Source organism: Panthera pardus, unplaced genomic scaffold, assembly GCF_024362965.1.
Source record: "Panthera pardus isolate Hobbes unplaced genomic scaffold, ASM2436296v1 HiC_scaffold_20, whole genome shotgun sequence".
In the NCBI taxonomy this organism is placed as follows: domain Eukaryota; kingdom Metazoa; phylum Chordata; class Mammalia; order Carnivora; family Felidae; genus Panthera; species Panthera pardus.
This window is the reverse complement of record NW_026526766.1, coordinates 30,203,990-30,225,431: the sequence shown is the minus strand read 5'-3', so window position 1 is coordinate 30,225,431 and position 21,442 is coordinate 30,203,990. Positions and strand designations below refer to the sequence as shown.

Genomic DNA, 21,442 nt, shown 5'->3' with positions numbered 1-21,442 from the left:
GTATTGAGCTGTGGAGTTTCAGACTCTGTGCTCCCCCTGTTTTTAGAGTCTTAATGGAATTTAAACCCTCTCCTTTCTCCTTTCTCCTTTCTCCTTTCTCCTTTCTCCTTTCTCCTTTCTCCCTTTTTAGTTCAGTCCCTGTGGCTGTTTCCAGTTTTCCACTTTCCAGCTGCTTTTGGAGGGGAGGTACTTTTCCCGAACTCTCTCCCTATCTGTGTCCTCTCTCCACAAGCAAAACAGCTCCCTTCCCTCTGTGGCTTCTCTCTCCCCCAGTTCACTTCTTCATGCCATGTACCTGCTGAGTTCTGTGGTTCAGGTTGTGCAGATTGTTGTGTTAATCCTCAAATCCCTTTTCTAGGTGTGCAGGATGGTTTAGTGTTGATCTGGCTGCATTTCATGGACGTGAGACACACAAAAAACTTTCATGCTGTTCTACCATCTTGGCTTCTCCCTGAGTTTGATCAGTTCTTTATAGATTTTGGATACTAAGCCTTTATCTGATATATCATTTGTAAATATTTTTTTCCCATTCCATTGGTTGCCTTTTAGTTTTGTTGATTGTTTCCTTCACTATGCAGAAGTTTTTTATCTTGATGAGGTCCCAATAACTTCATGATTTTCTTAATAATATTTTCTTTTCTCTAGCTTACTTTATTGTAAGAATGCAGTATTCAATGCATATAATATACAAAATATGTGTTAATTGACTATGTTGTCAGTAAGGTTTCTGGTCTACAGTAGGCTATTAGCAGTTAAGTTTTTGGGAAGTCAAAAGTTATACCTAGATTTTTGACTGGGGGGTGGGGTTGGCACCCCTAGCTTCTGTGTTGTTCAGGGATCAGCTCTACTTTACCTTCAGGGGTCAAATTTTAATTCTGAAACTGCTCTTGAAGGAAAGTCCAATTTTGGCATAGTGTATTTTTCAAAATCCTTTCTCGAAGTTTCTCACTCAAAGCATTGGATCACTTATTTTTTCACAGTAAGAGAAGCCATTATAAGCTTCTGAGCACATTCTTGGTTTTCAGAACAATTGGTACTGGGCTCATCTGTCCCTTTTCTTTAGCCCCTGCTCAAGGAATGACTTAGGGCTCATACATATGCATCCCAACCCTTGATTCCAGAGGATTATGATGCTCAGCTTCTTACTTATTTTCACTCTTTCAAGTTTGCATTTCAAACTTGCTTTTTCTAACCACCAAACCTCTGTACCCTGTTGAAATATAATTACAGAATTATAACACTTAAAAAATATATGTTAAATGAATGGAATGGTGAAAAGGGGAGGATTTTAATTTTTTTTCGAATTATGGTAGAAAGATTCAGCTCTTGAAAATGCTGTTTGTAATCAGGAGTTTGTAAATAAAACATATGATTGAGTTTAATTATATCAGGAAGGTAAACTGGATTGTGGGACCTAAGATAATTTAATGCAGGCAAAAGTAAAATATAGGCTGAAATTTAAGTTGACAAACTAGATTTTAAAAAGCTCGCTCTGCAAGTCTTTTTAATATTGCTGAAAAATTACAGGCTCCAGTTCCTTCATACCAGTGGCTGGCCCAACCCTTGGGCCTTGGAGGTGATTATTCTAGTCTCTTTCTGCCCCAGTAGCAGATCTTTTGATCCCACTGAAGCAGTAATATATTCCTTAATGAAAACACAGAAGTATCAAATATTTTCTAATCACAGGATAAAAAAATGTTTTATTCTTTGAACCTTCACTTCTCCCACCAAGATGTAACAGATAAGAGAAAACAGGACCCTGCAGGTAGCTGGGGCATAGGAGCGACGGCACTTTAAAGACTGCAGATATTCGCACATTCTCAACAAATCAAATCTTAGTGTAAGATTGGTGCTTTGGGAGGATGGACCATAGTTATCCCATGATTTTGGCATCCCTGGCACACCACTGAGAGCTTGGGTAGGAGTGTGTTCTTACTAGAGGTGGGTGAGATGAGATTACTTGAAATTCTTTGAAATCTGGAATTAGAGTAATGTGCTAGGGTACCACTATGGTTTGTGAAAGGACTGTAAAAGTGGCTCATTATTATTTGAACATTTGTGTTGAATTTATGTATATGCTCATTCATGGAATGATAACCAGCACAAGTTGTAAATGAGATCATTTGTGTTCTATTTGTGACTGCCGCCGGTTTGCCATACAATTTTGGGTAAATCAGTTATTTTTTTGTGTCATTTTCAGAAATGGTAAGAACCTTGGAGCAGGAGTTCTGCTCCAGGGTTTCCATGTGAGCACCTCCATCTCTTGGAGACCTGTAAGCTCAAATATACTGTTGGCATCTGTTGTCTGAATGTGTATCATATATATGTGCTATTATTTTTCAAATGTACATAGATGATATCTGATCTAAAAAATACAGAATGGCAAGAAGCTGCTAATTCAGCAATGCCTTTAAATATCTGCATTTTGTTAATCCACGGATGCTAAAAGCAAAACTACTGTCAAGTGGAGGTTGACATTTTTAGTGTTAAAAGTGGTATGGTTTCCTTTGTACTGAGTTAATAGAAGTTCTTTTAGTTTAGAACCTTATTCTTAGCCAAAGGACTATATAGGGTGCATATTTGCATATAGAAAGGATTGTTTCTTAGAAAGAAAATTGTGATACACTACTTTGATCCTTGTGGATATATATCTATATATATATCTATACATCTATGTCTATAGATCTATGTGTATCTATTTATCTTCCCTCTGGGGACACCTGGTGGTGATACTGAGAAGTGCAGCCTTTTGGTCTAGAGGCCATCTTTTACTTAGGACATTGGCTAATTCAGACTCCTCCAGACCTTGGAGAGGGGAGCTCCTCCTGTGCTCTGCCCAGCTGATGAGTTTGTGCCCTAGTTGTCCACACTCATGGATACTGAGATCTTATATCCAAGGTATTCTCCAATTCTGAATGTAAGTGGAGGTGTTTTCACTAAAATTAGGATGGAGAAAACGTTGCATGATTAGAACCCTGGGGTAGGAATTTTTAAATAAAAATAAAAGTAAAAACTATGACTGCTTTGGGTTTAAGTCTGTACTAATTTAGGAAGCCTGCAGGAAACTTTTCTGTATCCGCTAAGTTGGGTGAGACCCCTTCTCTGTGCTAGAATCTCTGGTATTTTATTAGACTCACCTCCTCCAGGGCAGATGCTGTGGGTTATGTACTCTTTCTATCTGGACCTAGCAGAGTAGGCACTCAGTAACATCATATTGAATTTTTTAATCTTTTTATTTTACGCATGAATAGGATTATTTATAGTTCCTGGGGCTGTGAATTAATGTTGAATTTATGAAAATTATAAACATAAAAAACTTAGATTTTTTTAAGCCTTTAAATTCAGTTTATGAATACTGTTGCTCTCTTTATAAAGTTACTAATTTTTGTATTAACATAGCATTTACTTTCATTATTTATTAATGGTTTATTAACTCAAGTTTAGCTGATTAAAACCTCCTAAGCAATTTACTGTACGTTGGTCTCATTTACCAAAAAAAATTAAGCATTTTAAACTGCATTTACAAATACAATTCACCTGATTTTTCTCCAGCTATTCTAAGCCCTAATAAAGCCCTAACAAAGCTTATGAGCCAGGTTGCTTAACACACCTAAGCAACTCTTTGAAATCTAATAAACCAAACTTAGAAATGTGGTAGATCAGCTTCTTTTAAACATCAGATACTGTGTTCAGATGGACTCAGATTTTCTTACTTCTTTCAAATGAAAATTGCAAGTGTAATCCCAATTGCAAATTTCAGTTTCAAACCACAGAGGCCGAGATGTTGGGTCCTCTAACTTGTCAAATTGTGGTAATTATCTTAATAACAGAGACATGGTATTCTGAAGATTACAGAATTTAAGTTTGTAATTGAGTTTATTTCTTAACATGAAAGCCTGGTGTACTTTATCTCTAATATTTTTCTCTACTATCCCTATTAAGACACATACTCAGGCCAAAAGCAGTTACTGTGTTGAAGATTTGTGATCCGGATTCTGTTATTAACAGTTTGGAGATTTCACCTGGACCCTGAGCTGGGCACTAAATTCTGGCAGGAAGATCCTCCCTAAGACACAGGGACACAGGCTGAGCCCTTTCTGAAGAGTCTGATTCCCTCTGCTCTGTCACTGGGAGTCCAGGCTTATGCCTCCTAACTGGGGTTTAGCTTTAAAATCAAACACATCTTATGATCCCTCTTTTTGGGTGGATGGAATTTGCACCCCACTTACGCCTCAGCTAATTGTCTTCACTTCTTGAGTGAAATGAACATATTTCTTCTGATTGGATTCTTTCCTGTACATATATGCTTTTTGTGTGGTTCTTGATCACAGTTCTGTAGTCATTTTCTTTTCAATATAGTACTCAACGTTGAATGTCTGGTGAATTAACTTTGGTCATAGGGTACAGGATTATCACTGACATATGGAATTCACTAATTTCTCTCTCTCTCTCTCTTTTTCGCATGCACTCTTGAGTCCCCATCACCTATTTCACACATCCCCCCACCCACCTTCCCTGTGGCAACCATCAGTTTGGTCTCTGTAGTTAAATGTCTGTTTCTTGGTCTCTCTCTCTTTTTCCTGTGCTCACTTGTTTTCTTTAAATTCCACATACGAGTGAAATCATATGGTATTTATTTTTCTGTGACTGACTTATTTCTCTTAGCATAATACTCTCTAGCTCCATCTATGTCATTCCAAATGGTAAGATTTCATTCTTTTTCTTTTTTATGGGGGAATAATATTCCATTTATGTGTGTATATAGCACATCTTCTTTATCCATTCATTTTTTCCCCCCAGTTTTTAAAAGAAAGATTTATTTAATAAATTTCACTTAGTACAGTACATCTAATGGAAATCACAATACAAGGAAAGTTTTAAATCAAAGCCTCAGCATCTCATACAAACAACATGACCAAACTCCTACAGTATTGGTATTAAATTTCAAAATTGTCCCAGATCTTAAAAAAAATACAAGTGTACACTTACATGCCTTATAGGATATTAAACCAAACAGTTAGAATTAACAAACATGCCAGGTGTTTTCACTCTGAATCATAGACACAGCTCCTACATTTCAGTTTGGCAGAAAAGTGTATTTCTCAACATGTATCCAAAGCTTTCAGAATATTGTGCTATAAGAGCAACATTTCGCTCTTTCTGCCATCTTGGAACCTGTGGAGGCCTTCTGGGAACAGGACTCCTGAAATGACAAATATATCTGGAAGGCTGTGGTCCAAAGCCATTTTTGCTGGCTGTAAGCAGGGTCTCCGGAACCAGAGGGAGCACACAGCTCTTCTTCAAATTGAAGGTCTTTATGCTTGAGATGAAACTGAATTCTCTTTAGGCAAGAGATATGCTTATGTGTACAAAGCAAAGAACAACACAGTGACTCCTGAAGGCAAACCAAATAAAACCAGAGTAATCTGGGGAAAGGTAACTCGTGCTCATGGAAACAGTGGCATGGTTCGTGCCAAATTCCAAAGCAACCTTCCTGCTAAAGCCATTGGCCACAGAATCCATGTAATGCTGTATCCCTCAAGGATTTAAACTAACTGAAAAGCAAATAAAGGTGTAGAAAGAAAAAAAAACATCATTTAACATAAGTGTAACTGTTTTAACCTACACACACTTGCTGCTTAGGCACACTCCTACAATATAACTAACTTGAGGAAAACTAAAAATTGTTTTAACAGTGATGGTCAGTACTGAATATTGCTATTACATCCCAGATGAACATTTCAGTGTTCAAAATTACTGAGCTTGAAGTTCTTTTTTTTTTTAATGTTTATTCATTTTTGAGAGACAGAGACAGAGTGTGAGCAGGGAAGGGGCAGATAGAGAGGGAGACACAGAATCCAAAGCAGGCTCCAGACTCTGAGCTGTCAGCACAGAGGGGCTCGAACTCATGAACTGTTAGATCATGACCTGAACCAAAGTCGGACGCCTAACCAACTGGGCCACTCAGGCACCCCTGAGCTTGAAGTTCTACAACAACCTTAACCTTCACGTTAGAGCAAGCATGAATCACGAGCCTGTAATGCAAAACTGTTAAATGTAATTTTTTTTATTTTTAATTAAAAAAATTTTTTTAAATGTTTTTTATTTTTGAGGGACAGACACACAGAGAGCAAGCAGGGGAGGGGCAGAGAGAGAGGGAGACAGAGAATCTGAAGCAGGCTTCAGGCTCTGAGCTGTCAGCCCATTGTGGGCTCAAACCCATGAACTGTGAGCCAAAGTCAGACACTGAACCGACTGAGCCACCCAGCTGCCCCTAAATTTAATTTTTTTAAAGTAGGCTTCACACCCAGTGTGGAGCCCAGTGCAGGGTTTGAATTTGCAACACTGAGATCAAGAGTCGGGAGCTTAATTGACTGAGCCACATAGGTGCCCCTAACTTTTGTAGAAAGAAAGAAAGAAAGAAAGAGAGAGAGAGAGAGAGAGAGAGAGGGAGGGAGGGAGAAAAGAAAGGAAGGGAAGAAGGAAGGAAGGAAGGAAGGAAGGAAGGAAGGAAGGAAGGAAGAAAAGAAAGGAAGGGAAGAAGGAAGGAAGGGAGGGAGGAAAGGAAGGAAGGAAAGAGAAAGAAAAGAAAGAAGCTGACCAAGAGTGATCAGAATCAATGCTATTTCCCTTTCACCAATCATACCTGATATGCTAGACATCCCTCCCATTCTACAACTGCCATTATCCATTCATCTCTTGATGGACACTTGGTCTGCTTCCATAATTCGGCTATTGTAAATAATGCTGCAATAAACATAAGGGTGCATGTATCCCTTTGAATTAGTGCTTTTGTATTTTGGGGGTAAATACATAGTAGTGTGATTACTAGATCATAGGGTGGTTCTGTTTTTACTTTATGAAGAACCTCCACATTTTCCACAGTGGCCACACCAGCCTACATTCCCACCAACAGTGCACAAGTATTCCCTTTTCTCCACATCCTTACCAACACTTGTTGTTTCCTGTGTTTTGGATTTTAGGCATTCTGACAGGTGTGAGATGATACCTCATTGTGGTTTTCATTTGCATTTCCCTGATGATCAAGGATGTTGAGCATCTTTTAATCTGTCTGTTGCCCATCTCAATGTCTTCTTTGGAGAAATATTTGCTTATGTGTTCTGCCCATTTTTTACTGGATTACTTATTTTGGGGGTGTTGAGTTTAATAAATTCTTTATAGATTTTGGATGCCGACTCTTTATCAGATCTATCATTTGAAAATATCTTCTCCCATTCAGTACATTGCCTTTTAGTTTTATTGATTGTATCTTTTGCCATGCAGCTTTTGATTTTGATGTAATCCCAGTAGTTTACTTTTGCTTTTATTTCCTTTGTCTCAGGAGACCTAATTAGAAAGATGTTGCTATGACCAGTGTCAAAGAAATTACTGCCTGTGCTCTCTTCTAGGATTTTTATGGTTTTAGGTCTCACATTTAGGTCCTTAATCCACTTTGAGTTTATTTTTGTGTACAGTGAAAGAAAGTGGTTCAGTTTCATTCTTTTGTACATTGTCATCCAGTTTTCATTAGTTGAAGAGACTGTCTTTCCCATTGTATATTCTTGCCTCCTTTGTGGAATATTACTTGACCATGTAATTGTGGGTTTATTTCTGGGTTTTCTGTTCTGTACTGTTGATCTATGTGTCTATTTTTGTGCCAGTACCATACTGTTTTGATGACTACATCTTTGTAATATAACTTAAAATCTGGAATTATGATACCTCCAGCTTTGGTTTTCTTTTTCAGGATTACTTTGGCTAGTCAGGGTCTCTTCCGGTTCCATACAAATTTTAGGATTGTTTGTTCTAGTTCTGTGAAAAATGCTGTTGGTGTTTTTATAGGGATTGCATTAAATCTGTAGATTGCTTTGGGTAGTATAGACATTTTAACAATATTTGTTCTTCCAATCCAGGAGCATGGAGTATCTTTCCATTTCTTTGTGTCATCTTCAGTTTCTTTCATCAGTGTTTTATAGTTTTCAGAGGACAGGTCTTTCACTCTTCGGTTAAGTTTATTCCTAGGTATCTTATTATTTTTGGTGCGATTGTAAATGGGATTGTTGTTGTAATTTCTCTTTCTGCTGCTTCATTAGTGTATAGAATAGCAACAGATTTCTATACATTTTGTATACATTTTGATTTTGTATCCTGTATACTACTAAATTTGTTGATCAGTCCTAGCAGTTTTTTGGTGGAGTCTTTTGGGTTTAATTTATATATTATCATGTCATCTGCAAATAGTGAAAATTTTACTTCTTCCTTACCAATTTGGATGTCTTTTGTTTCTTTTTGTTGTCTCATTGCTGTGGGATCCATTAATTTCATTCTTTTTCATCCAAAGCCAGTGACCCTTCCCTGATTTTCCCTTCTAACACCAGTGGTTCTCAGCTGCTGCACATTAGAATTATCTATGGAGCTTTGATATTGCATGCAGCCAAGGGCCCCACCTCAAATCAACGGAAGGAGAACTTCTGTCAGGCATCATTGTGTGTTAAAAGTGTGCCAGCTGATTCCGATGCACAGAAGGTTAGAGATCACTGTTGTGACATAGTTGTTAAACAAAAGATTTCAGACCATTACAAAAACTTTCCCAGTCCTTACCCCCCTTTACATGGAAATATAATGGGAAGTGCACAGATAGAATGAAAAGCATACCTAAGGGTGAAAGTTTGGCTGATTCACCACTGGATGATTTTCCTGTAACAATTTGGAGTTACAAAGGGGATGTTTTTAGATGTAGGTTATAAAATCTTTATTGTACGTTTTTCTTTTTTATTTGTTTAAAGCATTTGTGGGTGGGTCACACGGGGACTCTTCTTAATCTGTTATTATACCCAGCACAGTAAGGCACACATCCAAGCGTTTCCTTCCTTGCCCCAGGTTTCTGTTGATGTACTCCACAGTTTTATGCAGCTATTACAATTCAGCCCTCACTACGGCAGTGGTTGGAGCCATCAAGGTAAGGGGGTGACACCTTGGGAATTGGGAAATCAGCCATGAATCCAGTCTTCATGATAGAAACAGAGTTTGATTTTATTGTTGTTAACGGGTGGGATAGTGAGCATGGAGGCTTGTGGCATTTTCAGCTGCACCTGGGTGATCCTTTCTTAGGTCTTCTCATCCCCCAATCTGTAAAACAGAGGGAGGGCTTGTTGATTTAAAAAGGAGAGACAAATTATCACTTTAAGGTTAGGGGTGGTGAGAGGGGATGGTCTGGGAAAATGACGTAAAACTGAGAAAAATTCCAAATTTCTGCGCTCAGCAAGATACCTTGTTTGGTACCTTGTTAGTACGGTTTGGTTTTCTGGGAGAGCCTGCTGACTAGGAAAGAGAAGCCCAGGTGAGGCGCCTGGGTGGCTCAGTCAGTTAAGCGACTGACTTTGGCTCAGGTCATGATCTCGTGGTTTGTGAGTTCGAGTCCCATGTTGGGCTCTCTGCTGACAGCTTGGAGCCTGCTTCAGATTCTGTGTCTCCCTTTCTCTCTGCCCCTCCTCTTCTCATGCTCTGTCTCTCTCTGTCTCTCAAACAAAAATTAAGCAAATAAATAAGCATTAAAAAATGTGTAAGAAAGGGAAGCCCCGTGAAGAACTGTTTTTCAATCTAGGTATATGCTCACTTAAAAGGTTCTAAACTCATGGATTGTGCGTAGGTGTGTTTTACGTGTGTGCGTTTGAATCCACACAGTCCTGAAGAAGAGGATGGGTTTTCTGTGTTCTCTCATACAGTTGCTTTGTTTCTCTATTCACATGAATAAAATGAGTGAGAAAGACTGCCTGCTTTAACAGTTGACTTGTCTGTTGGCTGCCCAGACCCTCCTAGAATACCCAGGGCAGGGCACTACTTGGAATTTGCTGGATGTCTGATCTGTGTGAGTTTAGGGTCAGTATGATTAAAATTCACTACCCAATGATGGTAAAGAGATGGGATCTGAAAAGCTGATGACAAGTCAACTCTTATACATCTTTTTTTGTGTGTGATGCAGTGTTCTGTAATTATGCCATCGTTTACCTTATTTCTTTATAAAGCCATGTGTAATGGTTTTTTACTTATTCATTCAACACTCTGTGAACACCTATGTGAACACTTGTACTTACAAGTCTCTGAGCAAAGTTAAAGTCTCTGAGCAAAGCTAAAATATTTAGTTTCAGATTTTACCATATACATGTATTTCCCCCTTAAATTCTTCACTTTTAAAATGACTGATCCGGGGCACCTGAGTGGCTCGGTCAGTTAAGTGTCCAACTCTTGATTTTTAGCTTAGGTCATGATCTTGTGGTTCATGAGATCAAGCCCCAAGTTGGGCTCTGTGCTGACAGCATGGAGCCTGCTTGGGATTCTCTCCCTCCCTCTCTCTGCCCCTCCCCTGCTCACATTCTCTCTCTCTCTCTCTCCCTCTAAATAAGAAAGTAAGTAAGTAAGTAAATAAATAAATAAACTTTAATAAAGTAAAATAAAATGACTAATCCTCTCTCTCTTTCTACAGAATGTATCCATTGCCTACATTGGGATGTTAGTTGGTGGAGACTACATTTTCTCTGTGTTAAACTTTGTAGGGTTAAATATTTGGTAAGTGGGATTTCTAAATGAACTCATTTTAGTAAAATATGAGTTTTAAAAAGTCTGATTTATAAGTGAAAGAATGCAAGATGTTTTGACATTTCAGTTTCTAAGATAATTTTACTTAAATCACTCAGTTCATCTGTTTGAATGACATGCTCCTTCACGTGGATCATGGGGACGTGTATAATGAAAATTCAAGGGGCTGAGATCTAAATTTAATTCATGTGTCTTTCTCACAAAAAAAGTCTCCTAAATTATGTTTCTTCCTCTTGTGAAGTGGGCCTCACTGATGTCCTGCTGTGTCAGAGCACCATCCGCTAAGGATATTGGGAGGAGTGGCTGAGATACTTTTGAAAGGCATTTTGGGGTCCTACACATGGAGTGCTGTTTTAAGATAATAGCATAGTTTATTCAATAATAAAGTATTTGTTTCTCTCCAAAGTTTTGTATTAGATTTGATCTACTTTTTTTCTTCCCCAAAAGATTTCTAGAGGAGTGATTCTCATCAAGTAATCCACAAACTTGAGGAGAAAAATTCCCTTCACATTAAGCAGGCTATACTTATAAAGATGTCAGGAATTGCTGGTGGTACCACCTATGAGATTTATTTATTCTCACTTTTTTTTTCTCCTTTCAGCATGGCAGGGGGCTTGAGATACTCGTTTTTAACTCTGAGCAGCCAGTTAAACCCTAAACAATCTGTGGACGAAGAAAGCATCCCTCTGGATTTAAAGAGTTAGGATCTGGGGCAGAATCGCAGCCTGGCTTACAAACTGGGAACATGCAGCGGCATTCCCACATGTAGGAATGTGGATCCCGATGTTCTGGTCATGGGCAACACTCACCCCCCTGCTTAAAGCACCACAGGAACGTCTGCAAAATGCAGAGAGAATCTACCTCACGTGCTGCTGCACGGCGAGCCCTCATCAGCCCTGAGAAATGTATTTGGGCAGAGCTTTACCATCTGAAAGTGAATCTTTCACAGTAACCATTGGTTAAAGGTATTATTTCCAAAGGTCTTGCACAGGCAGAGCACTGAACGGTTGGTGACCCATCCAAATATCTGTGCTGCTGTTTGCCAGTACCATGTGTGCTAAGAGGAGGGGAAAGGTCGATGGTGTGATTATTATCAGCACGTTGGCCTTAATTTCAAAGGTCCCAGCCAAAGCAAAGTGCCAGTGAGAGCATTTTTTTTTTCAGTTTAAGCAGACTTGTCTTTATTTTAATAAAGTTAGCCAGTTAGCTCCAAGTTATTTGTTAGCTCTGATTTCATTTTATATTTTGGTATCTTTTCCCAGTCATCAAAGTAAAATAAAAAATAATTTATACTCATGTCTCATACTGTTCCATTATTGGAGATAGGCAGAAAGGTAGTCAATTATTCACTGTGCCTTCAAGGGTGATCTTCCTTTTAAGGCTCATGCTGGAAAAAACTTGTAAAATAACTCAACAGGAAAAAAAAAACAAAACTCCATGTGTCCTGTTAACATTTAAGTAGCTCTTATTTCTCTCCCATCTCTCTAAGTTCAGGGGGCTTTGACATTCAGATCACTTGGACTTTAACCAAAGGTACATTTCTTCACAGGCTCGTCTAACCTCCCAGATGTGTGGTGTGTGGGAAGGAGCCCTGAATGGATGAGTGTTATTTTTATCTCCATCAAAAAATGAGCTGGGATGGGGCACCTGGGTGGCTCAGTCGGTTAAACATCTGACTTCAGCCTAGGTCATGATCTCGCAGTTCCTGGGTTTGAACCTTGCATCGGGCCCTGTGCTGAGACAGCTCAGAGCCTGGAGTCTGCTTCGGATTCTGTGTCTCCCTCTCTGCCTCTCCTCCACTCACTCTCTGTCTCTCTCTCTCAAAGAAAATGAATAAACATAAAAAAAATTTAAAAAATTTAGTTTTAATTGTAAAACACACAACACAAAATTTGTTAACTATTTCTAAATGTATACATTCAGTAGTGTTAAGTATATTTATCATGTTGTGCAACCAATCTCTAGAACATTTTCATCTTGCAAAACTGAAACTCTGTACCAATGAAACAATAGGTCCCCATAGCCCCTGGCAACCACCATTCTTTCTGTCTCTTGAATATGACTACTCTAAGTATATAAGTGGAATTGCACAGTACTTGTCTTTTTGTGCTTGGCTTACCTTAGTTAGGCTAACTCATGTCCCCAAAGTTCATCCATGTTGTAGCATGTGTTAGAATTCCTTTCTAAGGCTGAATTATATTCCTTCATATGGATGGGTATACCACATTTTGCTTATCCATTTGTCTGTCAATGGACGTTTGGCTATTTATGAATCATTCTGCTATGAATATGGGAGTACAGATGTGTCTTTGAGACCCTGATTTCCATTCTTTTGGATATTAAAATTTATTTCCTTTGTACACATAACACTCCTGACATCAAATGTGTGGGGTGTTGACCTCATATTAAGGAATTCTCCCATTCTCTGGACACCAACTGGGTGTCCTACAATTCAATTCTGACATTAACTACCTGGAGCTAGCGCAGACCCCGCAGGTTAAGGGCTCAGTCCCACAAGGTTGCCCCCACCCACTTCAGATGCTGATCCCAAGTCCCAGGTTGTGCTTCTGACCAACTGGCCATGAATCAGGAGTTTCCATACCCCCTTCCTTGGGTTTCACAGTTTGCTAGAATGGCTCACAGAACCCAGAGGAAGTGCCTTACTCTCTCTTAAGGGTTTATTATAAAGGATACAGCCCTGGAATAGCCAGAAAGAAGAGATACGTAGGAAAAGGTGTGTGGGAAGGGGCTTGGTGCATCCATCCCCTCTCTGGGTGCACCACCCTCCCACACATCGATGTGTTTACCAACCTGGAGCTCTCCAAACCCCATGGCTTAGGTGCCCTTACTGTTTCCTACAGCTGCTGCAACATTTTACATTCACACAGAAGTTCCAATTTCTCCATGTCTTGTCTAACAGTTGTTATTATTGTTTATTTTGTAGTAGCCATTCTGATGGGTGTGAGGTAGTTATCTCCTACCTAAGAGTTTTGATTTGTATTTCTCTAATTTTTAGTGATATTGAACGTTTTTTTCTGTTGCTGTTGTTGGCCATTTGTATCTTTGGAGAAATGTCTATTTGAGGCACCTGGGTGGCTCAGTCAGATGAGTTTCCAACTCTTGACTTTGGCTCAGGTCATGATCCCAGGGTTTTGGGATCGAGCCCTGCATCAGACTCTGCTTGGAATTCTCTCTCCCACTTCCCCTTTCCCACTGGCACTCTCTCTCTCTCTCTCTAAAAAAAATCTATTTAAACCCTTTGCCCATTTTTGAATTGGGTTGTTTGTTTTGTTGTTGTTGAGTTGCAAGAGTCCTTTATTGTTTCCCTTTTCCTTTTAAAAGGCTCCTAGAGTCTGACCTTTGGGGCTCCCAAGCTGTTGTAACACTTTCTTGTGTCATGAACACCAGTTCTGAAACCCAGAGGCCAAAAATGCTAAGATTTGAAAACATCAACTGTAAACATCAACTCATGTTTTCAGTGACAAAACCAAAAGTAGCAAGTTTTTGCTTTCTTTCAAAATGTTTTTTCTGATTTTCATTCTCAGAATTCTTAAAGGAAGATGATTTTGTGTTTTTCTATTCTTAAAATGATTAATCCTTTGTTTTCATAGTTGGGATGCCTCCTGCGTGTTCTTATTTACTTTTTTTTTTTCTTCTGTAATCACCCTGAGTACTTTTCTTGGCCTTTTTTTATATGACCCTTTTTTTACCTTCCTATGGAGGCGTCTTCTCCTGCTTCCATGCATGGCCAGCAGAGGGCACCCTAAGAGCAGCTCAGCAGCCCTCGTAGCTGGGTTGAAATTAGCAATTTCCACAGTACCTTTAAAGACCCAGATTCTCCAGCTGTGGGGTTGGTGGGAGCTCGGTCTGGCTTTGGAATTAAGATTAGCTGAGGAAGCTGGGTGGCAGAGAGGTGGTGCAAAAGGGATTCATTAGCCTCAAGGAGGTTAAAGGGGAAATGCAGCCTAATGCCCCAGATCTTCAGACTTCTCTTTTCTTACTGAAGAAGTTGTAAAAGCCACTCTGGGTGGGACAAAGAAAATAAACTAATATCTTTGATATTTTGCTTACTCCTAGCTGTTGTACTGCAAATAACAGTGACACCATTTGTTAACTTAGACTTTTTCCTGCTCTTTTAATATTTTGCCTGCATATTAAATGTATCTCAAATACAGAGGCACTAGAGTTTTGGACAGCTGAGTTTTCTTAGGGAATAGAACCTAGTTTAGAGAAGTGTTCTATATATATTTTTCTGTGCCCTCAGGAAAATAGTGAAGGTACAAATGTCCATAATTTCATAGTCTTTAGTTTCTTTTTTTTTGCACAATCATTTGCACTTAATTTTCTCCTTTCTTTTCAATTTGTGTTCATTGTTTTTCAGCTACAAAATAAGCTTAAAACCACAGGTTTTGGTGTACCTTCTGTGAGAGTACATATTTATCTCAGCATCCCTCCCCCCAGTGGCTCTGGGATAACATGTGGTCACAAACCACACTCTGATGTTGGAGACCCAGGACAGCATACCGTGTGCCAGGAGTAATGGGGCAGCACCCACCATAGCAGTTGCCTAGACTATGGTGGGTGCATATCAAGTTAGAGCAAGGAGAAGGAGCACATCACCAGAAGAAGAGCACCCACACTTGGAAGCCAGCATTTTTCTTAAGGGCTGCTCTTCATCGCTTTCCTTGATATCCTCAGTTACTTCTGTAACCCATTGGTGAATGCCTTCAGTTTCAGCTTCTTGTTGTAAACCCTTGTCTGTGACTATCTCTTAGAGACTGGAAATTTCAACCACTATTCCTTTGATTTACCCCAGTTCATCAAACAGGCTGTTCTCTTTACCAATGAGGCATTGATTTTCTTGTTCAAACATTTGTATTTCTTCTGGGGATAATTCATCTTCCCCTTTGCCATCTCCCCACATGCTCAATTCAGGTTGTGCTTTGTTCGGAGTCTATTTTGGGTATTCCTCAGTGACAGGTTTTTTTTTTCATAGTCTTTTGAAGGATTCTGTGAAACTTTCTCAGAAGACATAAATTCTCTTGTCTTTGTATTTGGTTCTGGTTCCAACTTGCATGATCTTTTCTCATCACTGCTAGTTTAACTCTAGTGGCTCTTTGTTCTCAGTAAAGTTTACATAGTCTTTTTTTTTTTTTTTAAGTTTATTTATTTATTTTTGAGAGAGAATGTGAGAGCAGTTGGGGAGGGGCAGAGAAAGAGAATCCCAAGCAGGCTCCGTGGTGCAACACACTGAAACAGCAGTCCTGTGCTTGCTGGAAACGTATCTCCTTGTGGGCTTGTGTCTTAAGTTGCTGAGTTGCTTCTGAGCAGATCCTCACGAATGTCTGAGCACCCTGGTCTATCTGATATGTGTCATCCTCTCACACCCAGACGTGATGTGGCTATAAGCATTAATGTAATCTGTCCTGTGTTCCAGAAGATAACTTCTCAGTTTGCCAGTGTGCAAAAGCTTATGCAGGACAGAAGCGCATGGGTGGTGACCAGCTGGGTGCAGTCAGTGCCAGCACAGAGCAGGTATGCAAGGCACCGAGCTAGAGGCCACAGGCCTTTGTTTCCCCTCAACCCACAGCCATTCCTATCCACCAGATGAAGACAGCACTTCCTCTAAGAGTTATTCTAGAATTCAATGAGATAACACCTGTAGAATGTTTTGGCATTACTTGGCCCCTAGTGACCAATAAAATTTGTTATTGTTGTGATTATTATTGTTACCATTCTTATTTCTATTTGTGGTGGGGAAGAACTCTGGAGAGAGTGTTGCTCTACAGAGAAGGTGTATTGGGAGGATGGCTAGGAATTTATCAGATGAGGACGAAGGTGGAAGACCACTTCAACTTGAAAGTCTTGGTGACTTGGACTTGTGAATCATTGTTGCTTTCTGTGAATGGATGCGTGTGCTCGTGCATCCATTTTGGGTGCTGGGACTTGGTGAGGGTTAACAGCCTAGGTGACCGGTACTTGCTGCTCCGTGGCACCTTTCATGAAGCTGAGAGTGCCCAGCAGTTCAGAATCTCTGTTTCTTTTCTGTCATAAGATACTGAAATACATGGAAAAAAGAAAGCATGCCCCTTGGGATGAAGCCAGGAAACCCCAAGGCACCCTTGCAGATGGTCAGGGTCAGGAAATACTGTCTGTGTGCCTTCTGACTCTTACCTCCACTCCCCCTGTGATAAGCCTCCGAGCCTTTTCTCCACAGCCTGGACCAGAACATCAGCGTTACCTGGGGACTTGTCAGAAATTCGGAATGTCGGGGTGCACACAAACAATCTGCATTTTGACCCAGGTGATTTGAGAAGCACCATCCCAGGCTATTGGTCCAGGCCATACTTTTAGTACTGGTGGTTCTCAGACAGGGATTCACAGGATTTAGGGGGCTGGTGAATGTGGATAGGGAAAGAATACATCCTGATGCTCCCTAACCAAAATTTAGCATTTTTCATTTGAAAATGTAGACAAAACAATGTAGTATTAGCTGTATTTCTGATTTTGTTACCAGTGGAAGTGGAGATATTTTCAGATCACCTTACACTTTCTGCAGAAAAATCATTTATGCCCTGCTGAGGATTCTAAGTTATCAGACCTTCCACTCATTCTTGATGTTTAATACGTTCATAAAGAAGCATATTTTTAGTACATCATATTTAGAAAATTTAACTTTTTTTTTGAAATTGGTTTCCTTTATAATTTTATGTATTTTATTCTAGGCATTTAAAGCCATTATTTAGGGGAGGAGGCTGTAACCATCCCTAAGCTACTGCTGTGGTCCATGGCACTGAGAAAAAGGAAGGATTCCCTGCCAAAGGGGGAAAGAGAAATTTCCAGATTATGTTTTCTCAGGAAATTGTTACATTGTTGGCCTTTCTACCAGTGGAGGTTTGTTGTCCAAATGGGTGTAGAGGTACCTAGGAGAGGTATCTTGTATCTGCCAGCTGGTGGGGGGGGGGGGGTCATCCTTCAGCCAGTGGTGGTCAGTTGTCTGCAACTGGAGGGCCAGCGTGAGAGCAGGAGAGAGAAGCAGAGAGCGACCGACAATGGGAATAGGGCAGCTAGGCTTCACTGCCATATCCTCCTCATTCGAACATCAGAACAGAAATGCGGATCCTCAATTGTGTCGCAGTACAGAACCTTGTTCTTCAAATCCTGTGACTGCTTACCTGGAGTATAATGTTGAAGGTCTATGCAAAGGTGGAGCAGCCGTGTGAGGAGCTTTGTGGACCCACTCTTCAGTGAAACACACAAAACTAGAGAAAACTGTAAAAAACAACCATTTAAGGTCTCTGGAAACTATCCTAAGGGCATGTAGCAAATGAGGAAACATTGATTCAAGAAAGCCTAATAAACTTGGCAAGAACACTGAGAATGTGGCATTTGAGCCTTGACACTTTCTCCCTTTCCCTTTCCTCAGCTCAGCTTGATGGAAGCTCCATCCATCAAGAAGATGGGCTAAGGTGTGGCTAAGAAGATGGGGCTCCCTCTCTTCTCTGCTCCCAATCAAGGGTTACTATATCTGACAAGGAGGGGAGGCCGCCATTGTTTCTCCTCTTCTCCAAGTAGAAGAGGTGCAATTCCTGGTGAGTTCAGCAGATGGAAAGGGCCTCCATTTACTACCCCTCACCCATAGGATGGAGGGTCGACCCAGGTGTGGAAGCCAAGAATATTGGGTTCCCAATCACCCTGCCCCAACTTGATCATAGGGCAGAGGTGTGATGTAGGGAGAGGCAAGCAGACAAGACCAGAGGCTACCACCTTGCCCAGCATTCAGAGTAGTGGCTCAGACAGTGTGCCCAGAAGAGGCAGTCTGTGCAGTGAAGAATTTGACCTTACACAAAAAGATGTCTGGCCTTTGCCCTTGGATTCTAGGTAATTCTATGCCCTTGGAATATTATGCCTGATAGAAATGTTATTGTTTGCCTCGTGTCTCTGGGTCATACTGGATAGTCTGACAGTATGATTTAGGATGGGGGCTGGCCACACCAGGAAGACCAACAATGTGGTTTAGGGTGGGGACCCTGGGTGAGGCCTGGGGAGGCTGGAGACTGACATCAGCCATATGGGCAATCAATCATGTCTATGTAATGAAGCCCCAGTAAAACTCTGAACATTGAGGTTTGGTTTGGCAATACTCCATGCATATTATCGCACACTGATGCTAGGAAAGTCATGTGTCCTGACTCCATGGAGAGAATAATGGAAGTTCCACATTTGGTAGACTCTACTCTATGCTCTCTCTTAGCCCTTACAGCTTTGTGATGGGATGTTATTGAGCAATTGACTTTTTAGGGATACTGAAAATTGCTTGAGGGTGGTAATTTCTTTTTTCAGAACTCCCCAGGGGATTGGGGACTTCCCTTTTGGGCAACTCTTCTAGACTGAGTTGTTCATGCATTCCTGTTTCAGACTTGAGGTATTGGCATGGTATTGGCTTGAAGAGCAGGGAGCGGATAGTGTTACCATGTATGTAATTTTGAATGGAATGGTCCAGTACTGTGCGTTTTATTTAGGAAACCAATTGAGGAAATTGCTGACATCTAGATGACTTGCATTTTCCAACTGCGATATTATTCTCTTGTTATGGTTGTATAGGAAGGCACTAGCTGTGTGAGGGTGGCTTCTGGAATCAGATGGCCTGGGTTTACATCCTAGCTCTGTCAATGTTAAAACACAGATTTATTGAGGTATTATTTAAATACCATAAAATTTACCAATTGCAAGTGTTTACTGATTTGTTGGTAAATATATAGAGTTGTGCACCCATCACCAAATAATTTGAGAATGTATCCATCATCACCCCAGAAAGAGCCTTCATCCCATTTCCAGTCAATTTCTAATCATAGCCCTAGCCCTAGACAACCACTAAGCTGCTTTGTTTATTTTAAAAAATATATTTTTAATGTTTATTTATTTTTGAGAGAGAGAGAGACAGAGTGCAAGCAGGGGAGGGGCAGAGAGAGAGGTAGATGCCGAATCTGAAGCACAGAACCCACCGCAGGGCTCAAACCCAGGAACCGCAAGATCATGACCTGAGCTGAAGTCAGACGCTTAACCTATAGCCACCCAGGTGCCCCAGACCTGCTTTGTTTATAGTACATGTCAAAAACATTTGCCAGTTAATCTACCACCACTAGGACATGAGGGAAAAGTTCAGTTTTACTGCATCCTCATGAATTCTGAGCCACAGCTTCAAGTTCTACTTAATAATTTACATAAATGTAGTATTTTATTCACTTAATTTGCATTTCTAATGATGTAGGAGGTTAAATATTACCCCACACAATTGCACACTCATTGTATTTCCTCTGTATTTAATTTTCTGTTTACGTCTTTTACCTCAAGGTGTTCTTTGGCTTTTGCCCTCGACATTATGTCCTGAACCTGGAGCCTCCTTTGGGCTCGACATTATGTCCTGAACCTGGAGCCTCCTTTGGGCTCCTATCTGGGCCAGGCCTTAGGCATTTGAGTTTTTGATCCTAGTTGCAGAGGCCCATTTTCAAACTATCTGTGTCTAACCCAGGCAGAGTTGCTAGATATGTATGGTAGGGAAATTTTTTTGTTACTAATTATTGTGCTTTAAAAACAATGTATTTATTGGCTCAGTTGGGTGTCAGACTCATGATTTTAGCTCAGGTCATGCAAGATCTTGCAGTCGTGGGACCTGGGCCCCACACTGGGCTCTGTGCTGTGCGTGGAGCCTGCTTGGGATTCTCTCTCTTCCCTTCCCCATCTTGTGCATGTGCTCTCTCTCTCTCTCTCTCTCTCTCTCTCTCTCTCTCTCTCAAAATAAATAAATAAACATTAAAAAATAATTTATTTATAGGTGCACCTGTGTGGCTCAGTCAGTTAAGCATCTGACTTTGGCTCAGGTCATGATTTCACTGTTTGTGAGGTTTGTGGAGTTTGTAAGTTCAAGCCCAGCATTGGGCTCTGTGCTGACAGTGCAGAACCTCCTTCAGATTCTCTGTCTCCCTCTCTCTCTGCCCCTCCGCCACTCTCTCTCTCTCTCTCTCAAAAATAAATAAATAAATATTAAAAAATAATTTCTTTATAGAGAACAGATTGGTGGTTGCTAGAGGGGTGGGGTGGCGGTGGGTGAAGGAGGTCAAAAGGTACAAAGTTCCAGCTATAAAATAAATAAATCATGGGATGCACAGAGCCCAACATGGGCTCAAACTCACAAACAACTAGATCATGACCTGAGCCGAAGTTGGACACTTAACTGACTGAGCCATCCAGGCGCCTTGGAATATATTTTTTAATATTGTGAAGTAAAGGTGAGAACTTTGGTTCAAAATCAAGTACAGAAGTGAGCTGCAGCTTCCATATCTGGTAATATGGAAGGCTAAGTTATCCACCCCCATCTTTCCTCTGCCCATTAATTGTAGGATAACATTTGTTTAAAATTGAAGTATAATTTACATGCAGTAATTACACAGTCCTTAAGTGTACAGTACAATGAGTTTTAATAATAGCATACTCCATGAAACACATACACTTAACAAAATATAGAACATCTTCATCAACCTAGAAAAGTTCCTTATGACCCTAACCAGTCAATCCTGCACTTCTACTAAGAAAGCAGTGTTCTAAATAATTTCCTGAAGATTAGATTTGTCTGTTCTTGAACTTCTTATAAATGGCATAATTATAGTATGTACATGTGGTAGATAGCTTCCAAAGTGGATCTCAATGATCCCTACCTCATTATATTTACATCTTTGCATAATCTCCCTTTGAATGTGGCTGGAATGTGGGCTTGCTTCTCATGCACAGAATACAGCAAAAGTGATGTGATGTTCCTTTCAAGACTAGATCATAAAAGAGTGTGGCT

At 40.2% G+C, this 21,442-nt stretch overlaps 1 protein-coding gene and 2 pseudogenes across 4 annotated transcripts in view; 2 read left to right on the top strand and 1 right to left on the bottom strand.

Annotated features, from left to right (window-relative positions):
• Positions 1 to 11,892, top strand: part of SLC35D2 (solute carrier family 35 member D2) — a 58,659-nt gene extending 46,767 nt beyond the window's left edge. For 3 of the 4 annotated variants that reach the window (XM_019423435.2, XM_019423433.2, XM_053907867.1), the window contains 3 exons: positions 8,881 to 8,959; positions 10,484 to 10,566; positions 11,198 to 11,892. In XM_019423435.2, the coding sequence (XP_019278980.1) occupies positions 8,881 to 8,959; positions 10,484 to 10,566; positions 11,198 to 11,300 (265 nt within the window). In that variant the 3' untranslated portion in view covers positions 11,301 to 11,892. Of the gene's footprint in view, positions 1 to 3,942; positions 4,037 to 8,880; positions 8,960 to 10,483; positions 10,567 to 11,197 lie in introns of those variants that run through there. The other variant, XM_019423436.2, reaches the window with a different exon arrangement.
• LOC109251656 (60S ribosomal protein L35a-like) lies at positions 5,209 to 5,550 on the top strand (annotated as a pseudogene).
• A 3,276-nt stretch (positions 11,893 to 15,168) lies between the features above and the next one.
• Positions 15,169 to 19,977, bottom strand: LOC109251627 (syntaxin-18-like; annotated as a pseudogene).
• Between the last annotated feature and the right edge of the window lie 1,465 nt (positions 19,978 to 21,442).